The 14,175-nt window shown below is 46.1% G+C and overlaps 2 protein-coding genes across 3 annotated transcripts; one reads left to right on the top strand and one right to left on the bottom strand.

Moving 5' to 3' along the window:
- Positions 1-1,061: 1,061 nt before the first annotated feature.
- LOC119197306 (uncharacterized) lies at positions 1,062-13,393 on the top strand. The gene is made up of 19 exons (XM_062565562.1): positions 1,062-1,210; positions 1,415-1,509; positions 1,749-1,850; positions 2,265-2,378; positions 2,764-2,838; positions 2,944-3,060; positions 3,348-3,476; positions 4,008-4,102; positions 4,194-4,279; positions 6,235-6,412; positions 6,464-7,135; positions 7,196-7,441; positions 7,862-8,158; positions 10,414-10,474; positions 10,783-10,936; positions 11,103-11,320; positions 11,574-11,718; positions 12,052-12,116; positions 12,289-13,393. Exons 1-19 carry the CDS (start codon positions 1,198-1,200, stop codon positions 12,640-12,642), a joined length of 3,216 nt encoding a protein of 1,071 aa, XP_062421546.1. The 5' UTR covers positions 1,062-1,197; the 3' UTR covers positions 12,643-13,393.
- Positions 4,748-9,705, bottom strand: themis2 (thymocyte selection associated family member 2). 2 transcript variants are annotated; one of them, XM_037454582.2, is made up of 7 exons: positions 9,396-9,705; positions 8,691-8,804; positions 8,275-8,415; positions 7,768-8,193; positions 6,251-7,452; positions 5,857-5,974; positions 4,748-5,590 (listed from the first exon to the last, which is right to left on the bottom strand). In XM_037454582.2, the coding sequence occupies exons 2-7, from the start codon at positions 8,791-8,793 to the stop codon at positions 5,478-5,480; spliced, it is 2,103 nt and encodes a 700-aa protein (XP_037310479.2). In that variant the 5' UTR covers positions 8,794-8,804; positions 9,396-9,705; the 3' UTR covers positions 4,748-5,477. The 2 variants fall into 2 exon arrangements, with proteins under 2 accessions (XP_037310479.2, XP_037310478.2); XM_037454581.2 differs by having other exon boundaries at positions 8,691-9,705.
- Positions 13,394-14,175: the final 782 nt, after the last annotated feature.

Genomic DNA, 14,175 nt, shown 5'->3' with positions numbered 1-14,175 from the left:
CGTCGCACCTGTGGGGGATGTGTTTCAACACCCACCCTTTTCCGGTGAGAGGTTCAACACCCGCACTTTTTCCCGCAGTTTTTGCACAAACGCCTGACTACAGTCGCTCCTCCGCTCTGTGCCCCCTGCCCCCCTCCCCTCTCACACCTTTTCAAGAGAAATCCTGTAAGTGAAGTTGAAAGCATAGAGTTGAAAAGTTTTTAAATTAAACGACAGTAGGATATTACCATTAGATATTATTTGCATTTATATCATGACATTACTTTTCTATATTCACTGAGGTTTTCTAGTGGCACAGCTGTAACTGGTTGATCCTTTTCCTTTACCACTGCACCTTTTCTAAGGAGAGAAAGTTGCTGGAGGCATCGGTTGTAGAGAGAGCGCAGGAAGGTTCACAGGTGAGCAATGAAATGAATGTATCCGAATGGGTTTTAGACACAAATGGTGCATCTAGTTTTTTCAAGTCATGTGTTAATGTTTCAACTACAGTAAATATAAAAAATTCATATTTAAAAAGCAGAACAAGTCAAAGGGAGGTATTCTGCCTTGTCATTCATTTGAAATTGTCACAGTAAGAAAAAAACTCACATTACAGTTGATTTCTGACCATATGCATCTTTAAAATGTGAGTTAGTGAGTTGACATTTTTGGATCAGAATTTTGGATTTGTTAAAACGGAGTAAAAATGCATGTCCTTATTTCATACGTGATATGAAGCCTAACTGAGAAATGTATATCATCAAACGGATGCGGTATTGTTGGCACAGAAATGTCCTAGTAATAAAATATGTCCAATAGAACCTGAAGGCACCACAGCCTTAAGACGAGCAACGTACACTTTAGGTTTTTGGCCCTGAGTATTGCCTTTCAGGCACTGCTGAATTCAGTGCTCTTTTCTATCTCCAAAAAGCTATACATCAATATAGATTTATACATTTCTAGGCTAAATATATGGTTATCACCATGTTGACTATGCACGTACACGCAAACACACTGATAGAGGAATAACTGCCTGACTAAACAAAATCGGGGCAAAAGACATTCAACTCGCCGACCGCCGGTTCGCGGGACTCTGGCTACGCGCATGCGCACTACGTTGAGTTTAACAGTTTCGCGCGCTGGGCTACAACAGAGTTTACCGAACAGCGTGCGGCTTCTGAACCGCAGTATTTCTTATCTGAATTACGAGGAGACAGCATGTGGAACCAAGGTGAGTCCACGACCCCGCTGCTGTGCTCCTAGAACGACCGGTAGCGGCCAAAGTTAGCGTGAATACAATTAACGTAAACGTTGCTTAACGCTAGCTTACTGGCTTCTAGGACGTTTGTTGGGGGGGGGGGGGGGGGCTGCTTCGATATGTTATAATTTATCCATTTATCTCCGCAGTCTGTGACTTCGTGTGTTTCTTCCTCAGGGGGATACAGTGAGTCAAGCACGGTCGGAGGCTACACTCAGTCACCGGGGGGGTTCGGGTCACCTGCCGCATCCCAGGGGGGAGAGAAGAAAGGGGTTCGTAACCGCACTGAAGTCCCGCGTTACATTACAGCTGCAGACAGATGAGGGAAACGGAACTGTGCCGGTTTATTAAGTCAGTTACAGCTTCCCATTTAAAATGCTCCTTCATATTCTGATTAGATGAGGTTCACCTGCGCATCAGAAGCTCCGCCCCGCTCGCCCACGTCACCACGCGTTGACATTGTGTTGACATGTGTTTGTGTACTGATGGACTCCTGCGGGTTCTTTTGCAGAGGACCCGTGCCTCTCAGATCATCCCCTGCACAGTGTCCCAGCTGATGTCCGCCTCCCAGGCGGAGGAGGCCTTCAAAGTAGGAGAAGTGGAGGTTTCCCAGGTGAGCTGATTTAAAGTGATGCCTTTGTGGTGAAAGAGTCATTTCTATTACTCTTCCTTTTTCTACGTTAAATGTTTCTGCTTTTGATGTAGCAGAAAATATTAGTCCAACTAACATCTCAAAAGTGTTCAAAGTACACAAATTGGATCCGAAAGCTATTTTTGAAAATAGTTTGATATGTAATTCCATTGTTTGAAAAACGTCTCAAGCTTTAAGTTATAAGCTATAAGTACATTCTCTGCTCAGAGAACAATGACCAATCAAGAACATAACCCCCAGCCCTACTAATCATTCAAGTTATTGTTTCCTAGCATCCGTAGTTGTCAGCTTAATCATCAAAATCAGAGCTTTTGGAAATAACTGGTATTTATTGACCTCGCTGTTGGATAATTGTGGTTCCTTCCTGTGGTTTAGGTCACATTTGTGGGTATCATCAGGAGCACAGACAAATCCATGACCAACATCCAGTACAAGGTGGACGACATGACCTGTGCTCCCATGGACGTGAAGCAGTGGGTGGACACTGAGGTCAGAGACACCAACAGTGAAGCCAAAGCTGCTGTTGGGTTTAATCTGAAGCATGAGTCATGAAGTCTTAAGTGTTTACACTTGACATTTTACCTGACACAATCCTTGTGGGTTCCAAAAGGGATGATTAATGTGCTTCAATACTCAGCTTTATAAATAACCTTTCACAGTTAACAACCTCACATCACAGATACATCGGTGATGGCATGTAAAAGGAATGAGGTCTTATTTGTCAGATGTACCATAAATAAACATGGAGTGTGTAGTCATAAGTGACACCACTAAAAACCAAACCTTATTTGATCTCCTGTTCAGATGCTGCAGCACATTTCTTTAGTAAACTACTCTAATCGGTCCACTAAGCATCGCTGTTGTTCTGGTTTAGGATGCCGGTGTGGACAGCACCGTCCTGCCTCCGGGGACATATGTCAAAGTCTCTGGCAATCTGCGCTCCTTCCAGGTAACTTTGAGGAACCGCAGCGTTACGACCTTTTTAGAGAAGTTGGTTTCTCTGAATTGTGGAAGTTTCCTTAATATGAGCCGTGTGAATCTTTGTCTTCCTCAGAACCACAGGTCCGTCGTGGCCTTTGGCGTCAGGCCCCTGGAGGACATGAATGAACTGACCTCGCATATGCTGGAGGTCGTGCAGGCGCACATGGCGCTCAGCAAACCTCACTCTGCGGTGAGGAATCTGCCTTCTGAATTGTTGGTTTTTACACGCCTTCAAGGTGGCCTCGAGTGAAAAGTGTGAACATTTGAAAATAAATAAAGTACGTAGTAGTAAGTTTGTTGGACAACGGTTAGCTGAGGAGAGGAGCTGGTTTCTTGCTTTTAGCATCAAAAACACTTCTCACGTCCATCTGCTATTTCTCCCAGCTGTGTATTTCGCTCTTTTGCATTCCTGAGTATTTATCTGCTGTCTACTTTCCAAGAACTAGCCACCGCAATTTAGTTTGGTTTCTCTTTCAGGCGAGTGATGGAGGTGGAAAGAGCAGTGACGGGACTCCTATTTCACGACTCACCACAGGAAGCCGGGCGGGGAGCTATGAAGGAGCCACGGACATCGTGAACAACGGGTTGAGTGCCAACCAGAACCAGGTGAGCCTGAGTGACTCATCGATGCCATAGAATGTATAATATAGAAGGTATCAACATTCTACAATAAGCTATAATACATTGTCACAAATCAACTTGACAGTTGATGCTAATAAATGGATTTTGGGCCATTCAAGAAGGCCAATGTACACTTATTTTAGTTGAAACGCATGAGGGAATAAAGGCGTTTGGATTTAAAGCATAAAGGGAGTAGGTCCTCACGCCTTTTTCATTTTTCAAGGCAGTGAGCCCTAATTTGTTCACGCTCGCACTTATCAGCTGAGCAGGTGCATTTCTTCTCATTTTTTAAAACTGTAAACTGTGCGCGTGTGTGTACACACACGTATAACAGTTATATCCTATTGTGGAAAAGCTCTGATCAACAGAAGCTGTTCCCTATTTTTTGTTATTTAATGCAAAATGCTTTCTGTCCTGTCTTTTATTAAAGGATGAAAATAATAACTTCCATAAAATGAGTTTAAGAATCCTGCGGCGGTTGCAGTTTGTGCTTAACGTCGTCGTTTATCCCAAAAGGTGCTGAGCTTGATCAGAGGCTGCCCAGAACCAAAAGGCATCAGCATCCAGGAGCTGAAGCAGCGACTCAGCGTCCTGAGTATGGGGCTCATAAAGTAAGATTCTTCACTTTGGCATCGTGCTGCAGCAGAGCTTTGAAATAACAAGAGCTCGACCACATGATTCATGTCGTTTGTGCTTCAACAGGCAAGCTGTGGAATTCCTGAGCAACGAAGGTCACATCTTCTCCACCATCGACGACGAGCACTTCAAATCCACAGACAACGACGATTAGACCCCCCCCCCCCTCCCTGTTTTGACCCCCAATCTAACACCAGTCAACCGGTTTTAGAACTGAAACAGATGGACAGAATGTGTCCTCACAGGCGTCTCAGAAGCGTCTCTGGAGGTCGTTGATCCTGATGAAGACGCCTAGTTGAGCTCATCCTGTTGTTCTGTTTTTCCACCTCCATTGAAAAGCATTTTGTTATTTTAAATGTTCAGAACTCACTATATTATTGTCTTATGTAACTTTTCTTTTGCAAAAATTAAAAGCTGATACAAAGTAGAGTGACAGGAACTCTTGTGTCGTCCTTTAACCTTTTCATTTGATTTTCTAAGACTTTCAGGGGGGGGGGGAGCAGCGGGAACCCCCGTTAGGATGGGGGGGGGAAACACTGGCATTAAATTAAGTCCACCTGCAGCAAATAGAGTTTGGTCACAATGCAACAGTTTAAATAAACCACAAAGCTCAGTTGGTTCTGAAGCAGATTTATTTGTGATGACAAATGTCTTAAATACTAAACAAAAACTTCATTTATTTTATATTTCTTTGGCCGTGAGTAAACTATCATTTCAAAAGAGAAGTTAAAAACCGGATTTGATACCGTGTAGGGAACCTTTTTGTCCTCTCGTGTCTTTAGTTCGCTCTGAATTTGAGCTTCTGCTATCGTTCATTTCATGAGGAACAAAACCTTTATTTATTCGTGCCACGCAGACCGGGTTAAGCCTCTTCTCTTTCTAGAGTCTCTATGTACATATGTTGATACTGTAGGTGTAAATCCACACATCCGTCAAATGCCTCTATGAAGCTTATAAATATGCATTGCCGTTAATGACTAAACGTCATTATTCAAGAAACTGATTTACATTTCTTTTTACATTTCAGCAAATACAAAAATAAATCCCCTCTATGGTATTTAACACATGTAACATATAACACATCTGTGCTCAGTGCTAATAGTCACCAAAAGCTCTGCAGGTGTAAATGATCCTTATAGATACTGTTAGGAGATTAAAACCAAATTCTTGTATATTTAACTGAAATACCTTATTATAAACCGATCATTTTCAGAATAAAATAAGTTGAGTTTAACAATATTTAGGATGTACACAGTGCTTGGTGTCTATGCCACAATGGTACAATAAAATAGATTAATTCAAGACAAAGGAACTTAAAAATGACAGACTTTCTCCTCAGTTAATATGTGTTTAGTAAAAACAAACATTCTCATTTGCTTTCTTCACCACCGTAGCAAAGGACTCATCCAAGGTTTCGTAGTCGTGGTCGCTGTCCTCATCTGCTGTGATTTGAGCCACCTCTTCTGCAGAAGAAGAAGAAGAAGAAGAAGGGTTACAGTTAATGAAGTGTGTGCCACATTTGAACAAAGTGGTGTTTTTGCAGCTGGAGCTTCTGTCACTGAACTCGATTTAAATGCATCAAGATTAAAAACACTTCCTGGAGTCGCAACGTTTCCAACATCGAGAAACAATTGCTCCAAACCGGTTATCTGTGATATATCTTTTTATTTTCATTTTTTTGTTGGAAGCATTGTTGGATTTGGTCACATGACATCTGCCTGAGCCTCACCTTTTTTCTTGGACTGGTCCATTTTCACGTAAGTGTTGGGCCGAGCCTTTGCTGAGGTCACTTTGGCCGCGGGGGGCTTTCGGGGCCCAACAGGCGGAGGCTGATCGTCTAAGATACCCTGCACAATAAGAGGAAGTTAAAAAAAACGTTCAGCCTTTTTTACACGACCAACTTCTTTACCGCAGCGAAAAGTGGAAGCTCAGGTTTATTTGCATAGGAGCCGTTTTCTTTTTCTTTCTTTTTTTTCTTACCAGAGAGATTTCCTGAAAGTCACATTGTGAGAAAATGTGTTTCTTAGAGACAGAAGTTGTGATGTGTCGTAAACAGCAGGATGACACACGTGACTTATTGAAAATGCCTTTTAAAACCCAACAACAGATGTTCAGCATCTTACCGGAGCCAGCGGGGCGGGCCGCCTCCTGTTCACCGTCAGGGACGCCATCTCCTCGGTCGGGGCGCCTTTGTCCGGCCTGCGGGACTTTCCTTCCTCGGAGGTCTTCTTTGAGGATTTCTTGGAAGAAGATGACGCCGACGTTGACAGATTCCGTTTGGGCGGGCGCGGCGGCGGAGGCGCGTCCTCGCCGCCCTGTTTGCGAAACTCGTAAAGGAACGTGTCCGTCACCTCGATGACGCGCTCCACGCGGCACTCGGGGGTGTGGCCGCCGGCCCACGGCAGGGCGAGCCTCGTGAAGGAGACGGACATGGAGAGCCACTGGGTCGGCATCTCGAAACAGCGGTCCGGCCTGTTGGGGAAGCTCGCCTGGATGGTGGGCTCCGACATGGCGCCCTCTATCCTGAGAGACGCGAACCCCACCAGGGGGTCGGCCTCCAGCTGGGCGTCCCGGCTCACGACCTTCACGTCCAGCGGCAAACTGAACTGCTTGCACAGGTCTTTGAGTTTGTACTTCTTGTTGTCAGCTATCACCTCCACAAAGTGGCCCCGCATGAACAGAGGCAGGAGGATCTCCTCCATCCCGTCCTGCTGCTGCTCGTCCTCTTCGTCCTCTTCGTCCTCATCGTCATCGTCCGGCTCCTGGAGACGCCGACACAAAAGAGCCTCCACGGCCTGGTTCTGTCCCCGGCCGCCGCGCGCCAGCTGCACCGCGTCGCAGCGAACGACCTCCAGCAGGTCGCCCACACTGAGGCCAGGCAGGCCTTCCTCCTCGTCCTCCTCACAGCTCCGCGTCACCGACACCTTCAGGCCCGGCGACTGCATCGAGGCGACGTACAGCTCGTACGCCGAATCGAACTCTCTCGGCCTCCGGCGGAAGCGGCCGGCGTACTGCTGAGAGACCAGGAAGTACTGCTGGGTCTTTCTGCCCTTGGAGCTGGACAATAGGACCATGGCAGAGGTTCCGATCTTGTGGAAGATCACGTGGGAGTCTTTGCTGAGTTCTGGCAGCCAGCTGCACCTGAGCATGGAATGGGTGTCCGGGGCCTCCAGGATCTCGATGACCGCCGGGAAGCACTCCTCCGGCTGGGAAAGGACCTCCGGCAGACTGAGCGGGGTCACGAATTCCACATCGCCGCACGCCTCCGTGACGTCCACCACGTCCACCTCCAGGCTGGAGGGGAACTTAAAGATGTTTTTCCTCACTGCGCAACAACAGATACGTTGGAGATACATGAGATGAAGTTGTGACATAGGATATATATTTAAAGCTTTTACTGTAAAAGTACTACTGGTAAAATGATGCATGATACTGGAGATTCTCTTTGGGCTTCCTCAGCCTTCACAGAACCTTTTATAAACTGGGAGACACATGTGGTGTTAAAGTGCATTATTTCTCCCTCAGGGTAAACAGTAGCTTTAAATGGAAACACCCTTAAACCAAATATTAAAACATCTTTTGGAAGAGGCTGTGTTTGGCAGATAGCTTGATGATTCTTTTAGCAGACGGTTATGCTCACGGTTCATGACGGCGTGGACCTGGTATATGGGGCTGAGGACGAGGGCCCGCTGGCTCTTGGTGGTGCTGACGAAGCGGAACCTTCGACTGCACAGGCAGGGCGAGGACATGATGTCCCGCACCGTGAAGCATTCCTCGCTCTCACACTCTCTGAACTCCCCGTGGGAGGAAATCGGGAGACACACTTCGGCGGAGACGTCCTGCTGCCCTCGAACGTGGCACCGCACGCCGTCCTCCTCGCCCGGCTGCCGCTCCACCGACAGCACCGTCAGAACCGAGCCGGCCCCCAGCGTGAAGCCGCCCACGCTGATCTTGGAGCGGATGGAGAAGGTGAAGGGAAGACAGGAGTCCAGGCCCACGGGCCTCAGGCTCAGCATCTCCTCCAGCGTGCTGTAGGGCATCTCCTCCGGGACCACCTTGAACAGACCTGAGGGGGGGCGCCGAGGGTCAGTGTGCGGCCACCAAGCCAAGCGGCAACCCCCCCTCTCGACGGAAACCCCTTACCCACCTGTGTGGTTGATGGGCAGTTCAAACACATCGTTGTTGCCGACGTCCTTGCAGGAAACCGACAGCAGTTCAATGTTGATGACCTTGATCAGATCCCCGGTGGAAAAGCTCACTTCACTGCCAGAGATTTCATAAACAGACCCTGAAACGGAGGTCGAGAATTTAGCCAAAGAAGGAACTGAATGACGAGCTCCGCATTGAGCAGATGGATCAGATGTGAATAACATGCTTTACTGTCGCAGTTCCAGGCATGTTAAACATATATTGTCACCATTTTTGAGGAACAAAAACCTTTCAGCTCAAACAAAAGCTCGCTCTCTTCTTCGACAACAATAACATCTGATTTCGGTTTGAGATTCGATCGTAGCTAAATAATCTCTTCAGATAAAACCAAGAAGAACGCCATCAGATGCCTACCTTGGAAATAAACTCCAGAGCAAACTTGTAGAATTTTTGGCAGAGTGGATTTGTCAAAAGAAGCTATGAGTTGTTGCAGTGGCAGAGCAGCCATGCCTGCCATCAGTCGCCTCGCTGCGCCGCCGCGAGAAGTGAAGTTAGAAAATGTCAAATGAAGCATTAAAGGAGGCTGCTTTTTCTCAGTCGAAAACCACAAGTGAGAATGAGGAAGTTAAAGAGGAGCGGTTTGCACGATGCTCGCATTCTCAGGCGGACGACATCTCGTCAAGTCACCAGAGTCATTATTACGTGTTCATTTGATTTCACCATAAAGCCTCTTATTGCTTATTATTGATAAGACACTCTAAGGCCTACACCTTCATAAGGACATGTGTCATGTTTGTGCTCATGTATGTGTGTGTCTGATAAATGCAAAGATTTGCAATGTAAAAAATGTATTTTTATCAATGAAGATGTTGTAAAAAAACATTGCAAAAATCGAATAGTTTTGTAAATGTTAAGAAAGAGAACTTGGCCAAACACAAGTTCTGTTACACAGCGCTCAATGAAAAACACAAGATATTTGATCCCAGTTAATGCTGTGAATGACGGACAGTCATTTCTGCCACAGAAAGGGGTTTCCTGAGCTTTTAGGGAACTGCACCAGCAAACTCTTTCCAAACAGAACCTCCAGTTTCCTTCAAAGTGTGAAAGAAGGGGACCAACCTTTTCAAACTGCTTTATGCCACAAAACAACGCGCTCGCTTCCTGTGGAAGAAACTAAGCATCCGCCCACTTACGTGACATGACTATGAGCCCCTCACCCCCCAAAACCAGAACTTCTCCCCAACCGCAGTTCGGTTAGACGTTTGAAGGCCGTGGAGCTGTTTCGAGACAGAAGTCAGGCCTCTGAGAACCTCTGGTGGTGTTTGGGGGAAATTCCAGGGCTGTTCTTGTTGGATTTAACCTCACGTGACGTCAGAGCGGCGACGAGTTTAACCAATTTCAGTCTTAACAGCGCGGACGTGTCCGCAGTTTACTAAATCGACCTGGAGTTCGACTTTGTGAGGCGTTATAATCAGAAGATTAACTGACAGTAACCCGAGGTGACGTTCACCCAGCATGCACCGCGGCCATGAGAAGATGAGGCAAGATGGCGACTAAAATAAGCAAAGAAAGTGCTCCTCCTTTTGACTGTCCGTCATGGTGAGAAAATCCACTTGGTAACGTCGTAACCGCGTGTTTGCGACGCAATACCAGACGCGAACGAGCAGAGCAGCGTTCACTCATTCATTCGACTGACCTCCTACTCCGGGATGAGCTTGTAGTAACTGTTGCTAGCGTTAGCCACCTAGCAAGCTAGCAGGCTAACTCGTTCACGTTGCTATTCATTTACAAATGGCGTTAGTTTTTTTGTCGCTTCGCGTGTGTCGCCGTTGGGGTGTCTGCGCTGTGCAGAGGAGTTGCAGTGCTGCCGGCAGGGCGGTTTAAAATAATGTATTTGCTTTTGTCTTGGTCTTTTAATGGCGTTTAAATTCCGAACCGCTAATCGCACAAACGTTTCCATGAGATGACCGACGTGCAGGTCCACCGACCGGCCTCTAAGAGTTTATTATGAACACACGTTGTAGGCGAGCCGAGGGAAACGAATCCAGGATACCGGTTTATTGCAATGTTCGGCATTGCACAAATGCCTGGATTGCAGAACATTTGTTTAAAACGTTCACCGAGTGTTTCCTTTCAGGGCAGGAAAGCCGCCTCAGGGTCTCCACCTGGACGTGATGAAGGGAGACAAGCTGATGGAGGTAACGGTGGACTTTCCTTCAGCTCAATGTTTCTTGTGAACCCGAGTAAATGCATGCGGAAGATGCCATGATGGGATGTAAATGAGTCTAACGCACCAGATACGAGCCTGGAGGTCCACTCTGTCCCAGATGTGCTGCACACTGGGACATTCCTTGGCTGCACGGCTTCAAACGGTGCAAGAGCAGATCAGCCCTGAGATTTAAGCTTTTCAGCGGAAAGAAATGCTGTCAAGTTATGGCTCAGAGGCACAAAGACGTATTCGGTACCTGTGAACCAGTTGATTTGATGAACTTGTCTCTTCCCGTAGAAACTGATCATAGATGAAAAGAAATACTACTTGTTTGGAAGGAACCCGGACTGGTGTGACTTCACCATCGACCATCAGTCGTGCTCGCGTGTCCACGCCGCCCTGGTCTACCACAAACACCTGAAAAGGCTCTTTCTCATAGACCTCAACAGCAGTAAGGGCCACCATCACGTTTGTGTACTTGTGTTATGTTTAGAACCAGTGTCTTGTTGGGTTTGGTAACAACAGATTTTTTTCTTGCCACCATGAATGGTTCTCAAGTAATGTAACATTAGAAAACGGAATCATCCGTCTTAATATAGTGATTTTCACTATTTCAGCCCATGGTACTTATCTGGGACACATCCGTCTGGAGGCACACAAGCCCCAGCAAGTTCCCATAGACTCTACGGTGTCTTTTGGGGCCTCAACCAGGACCTACACCATCCGAGAAAAACCCCAGGCCCAAGGCACCGCCGGCACAGGAGACAGTAAGACGGGCGAGGACGAGGAGCTGAAAGGACTGCTTGGGCTTCCAGAGGAAGAGACGGAGCTGGAGGTACGTCGAGTTTCTGCATGAGAATATTCTTGTGCTCTTCGATATGAAGTGCATCAACTGACTGCAACTACTCTTAGTAATCACAGCATGGTAGACTCCTAAAGGAAGCTGGACATTCAGTGTTATTGTTTGATTCCTTACTGTAGTATCTACCAAGAGATTATGTTTTCTTAAGTTTGATTATGCTGCTTTCACTTGCTCAGGCTGCGATGCTGAAGTCGTAATGTCTTGATATCCACGTCTGTCCTGACAGAACCTGACCGAGTTCAATACAGCTCACAACAAGCGCATCTCCTTGCTGACCATTGAGGAGGGTAATCTGGAGATCCAGAGGCCCAAGAGGAAGCGGAGGAACTCCAGGGTTACCTTCAATGAGGACGACTCCATCATTAACCCTGGTAGGGTTCAGTTCATATGCAGCATGACGAAAACGCTGTTAGTCGGGACGCTGCATGAACAGTGTGAACGTTCTAGTTGGGAACACTCATAAACAAACCAGAGCATGCTTTATCAAGTTCAAATTACAAGAGAGGGACAGACCCTTCGTTCTCTGATCAGATGGACATTATTCCACTACTTGTTTGCAGCTGTCAATGCTCTTATTATCAAACGTAACACCACAGTAATTCCTATAGATGCTGTAAATATAAAACCAGGCCATGTCATGTGATCAGAAAGTAGAAAAATGATTCCACGATGAATTCTAACACTTGTATTTTAAACACTTGCAGAAGATATAGACCCTTCGGTGGGGCGGTTTAGAAACATGGTGCAGACGGCTGTGATCCCAATCAAGGTAAGCTTTAAAAGACAAGGAGGAGATGAAGAACACTAGCAGCACTGTGCCTAAGAAACAACAATAACTCGTGTAACTTTGATCATTTGCAATGGGTGTGACCTGCAGAGTTGGACTTTTTAATGTGTGTGTATATAAAACCTGTGATGTCAATACGCCGTCTCTGCTGCAGAAACGCAGATCCGAGGGTCACAACACTCTCGGCCTCGATGACGTGACTTCAAAGCGGATCCACAGCTACAGCTTGGGTGGGGGTCTCTACGGGGACTTGCCTCCCACCAGTCACGAGAACCAGCCCACGGGAGCTCCGGGAGGGGCTTCCATGCAGGGAGGGCTTCCTCTGCCCTTCCCCAATCCGGCGCCAGAGGTGGACCTGGCCCCCGAGGCGCCCCAGCCCCCGGTCACACTCAACCCCACCCCCGTCACAGCCCCCTACCTACCAGAGACACACAACGAGCCACGCAAAAAGAAGTATGCCAAAGAAGCTTGGCCAGGGAAGAAGCCCACCCCGTCACTACTCATCTAACCGTTTGACTCTCAGGTTACCGGCAGAAACATCTGGAACTGTGACCCGGCAGAGGTGGATTCATTCACATCTCAAACTTAGTTTGATTTTTTTTTTTTATTTGTCGTGTTAATCGTCGTCTCTCTGTGGACGGTCATCGATGGTCGGCAGGAATACAGCAGCAGCTTCTTGATTGGAAACACATTTAACCTAAATTAAGACTTGGCAGTGCTGTGAGGGACGGCCCACGTGCTGTGGTTATGTTTTCAATGTTACGTTGGTTTTTTTGTTTTTTTTCTACTAATCACTTTTTCAATTTTTTTTTCTCACTCCGTCAGTGTTTTGATAAAGCTGTTTAACCAATGGCAAAAAATACTTTTATATGAAATATTTTAATGTGGGAAAGTCGGTATCCAGACATGAAGTCAGTTTCTATCAAAACACAGGGCTGCTTTTTATTGTGAAAACCTCTTGACATAATGTAAAGCCTTCTCATTACATTTCTTAGACCAATATGGCATCAACTCAAGTGTTGTGTATTTGTCCAACAAGCCACTAGATGGTGACTCGTGCACAATGGTCAAAGTTTTCAGTGAGGTTCAGCTGCACACTTGAAGGACCTGGTGTTCATGCTCCGTTGCACCAACCGTCCCGTTTTAGGATCTATCCGGTGCTGAAAGTGATGACGGAACGCTCTGGTTACAGATAAAAGCCACTTGCCCTGTCCCAACATTATGCTGATCCAATCTGTCCTTCAGCTTCTTCCAGTATATTTTGAGTTTGAGTGTTTGTAGTATACTGTAAATACAAGAATTTTACAGTTTTCTAAGTCAGCTGACATTGGACTATTGTATATTGATGGAGTTTAGTTTTTTTTTAATAGGAACGGCAGCATAGTAACAAAAACCCAACACTGAGAGGTAGTGAAAAGGTTTGGATTTAGGATATTTTGATGGTCATTAGCATGTTATTATCTTTCACCTACAGAAGCATACAGTGTATTTAAACACTTTTCCCCTGAAGTGACTTAAGACACAGTAACAGGATCAGTTATTCATGTCAAACAGTCGGGGCGTTGTGTAAAAGGTTAAATGGTATCCTCACTTAACTGGTGGCCAATATACATCCTACTTGTAAACACAAGTTCTAAGGATGGTAAATGTCACATGACTCTGTTGGGTTAGCATCAAGTCGCCGCTAATGATGATCCGTTCAATAGAAAGTTCAATGGGCCATTTCGTGGGATCTTCTAAGTGAAAGGTCGGAGGTCAATGCAAGGTGGTTTACTTTTACAACCTGACTTTGTTCTTGGGGGTTTTGTAATGACTGTAAATAAAAGATGAATTACTTTTGACTGAAAACTGCATTGTTTTCAGATGGGATTCAATAATGTTGAATTGGATTTCAAAGGGCTGTGAACAGATAACCTGACAAAGACTCTGTTCTTGAGTCATCCGTTGACCCGGTTACCTCGTGATACTTTGAACCCGATTCAAATGAGTTCCAGTGGTGCCAGTCAAAGTAAATGTTCATGCAAAGCTATTACAAGTTTTA

Source organism: Pungitius pungitius, chromosome 11, assembly GCF_949316345.1.
Source record: "Pungitius pungitius chromosome 11, fPunPun2.1, whole genome shotgun sequence".
NCBI classification, from domain to species: Eukaryota; Metazoa; Chordata; class Actinopteri; order Perciformes; family Gasterosteidae; genus Pungitius; species Pungitius pungitius.
This window is presented reverse-complemented; position numbering and strand designations above follow the sequence as displayed.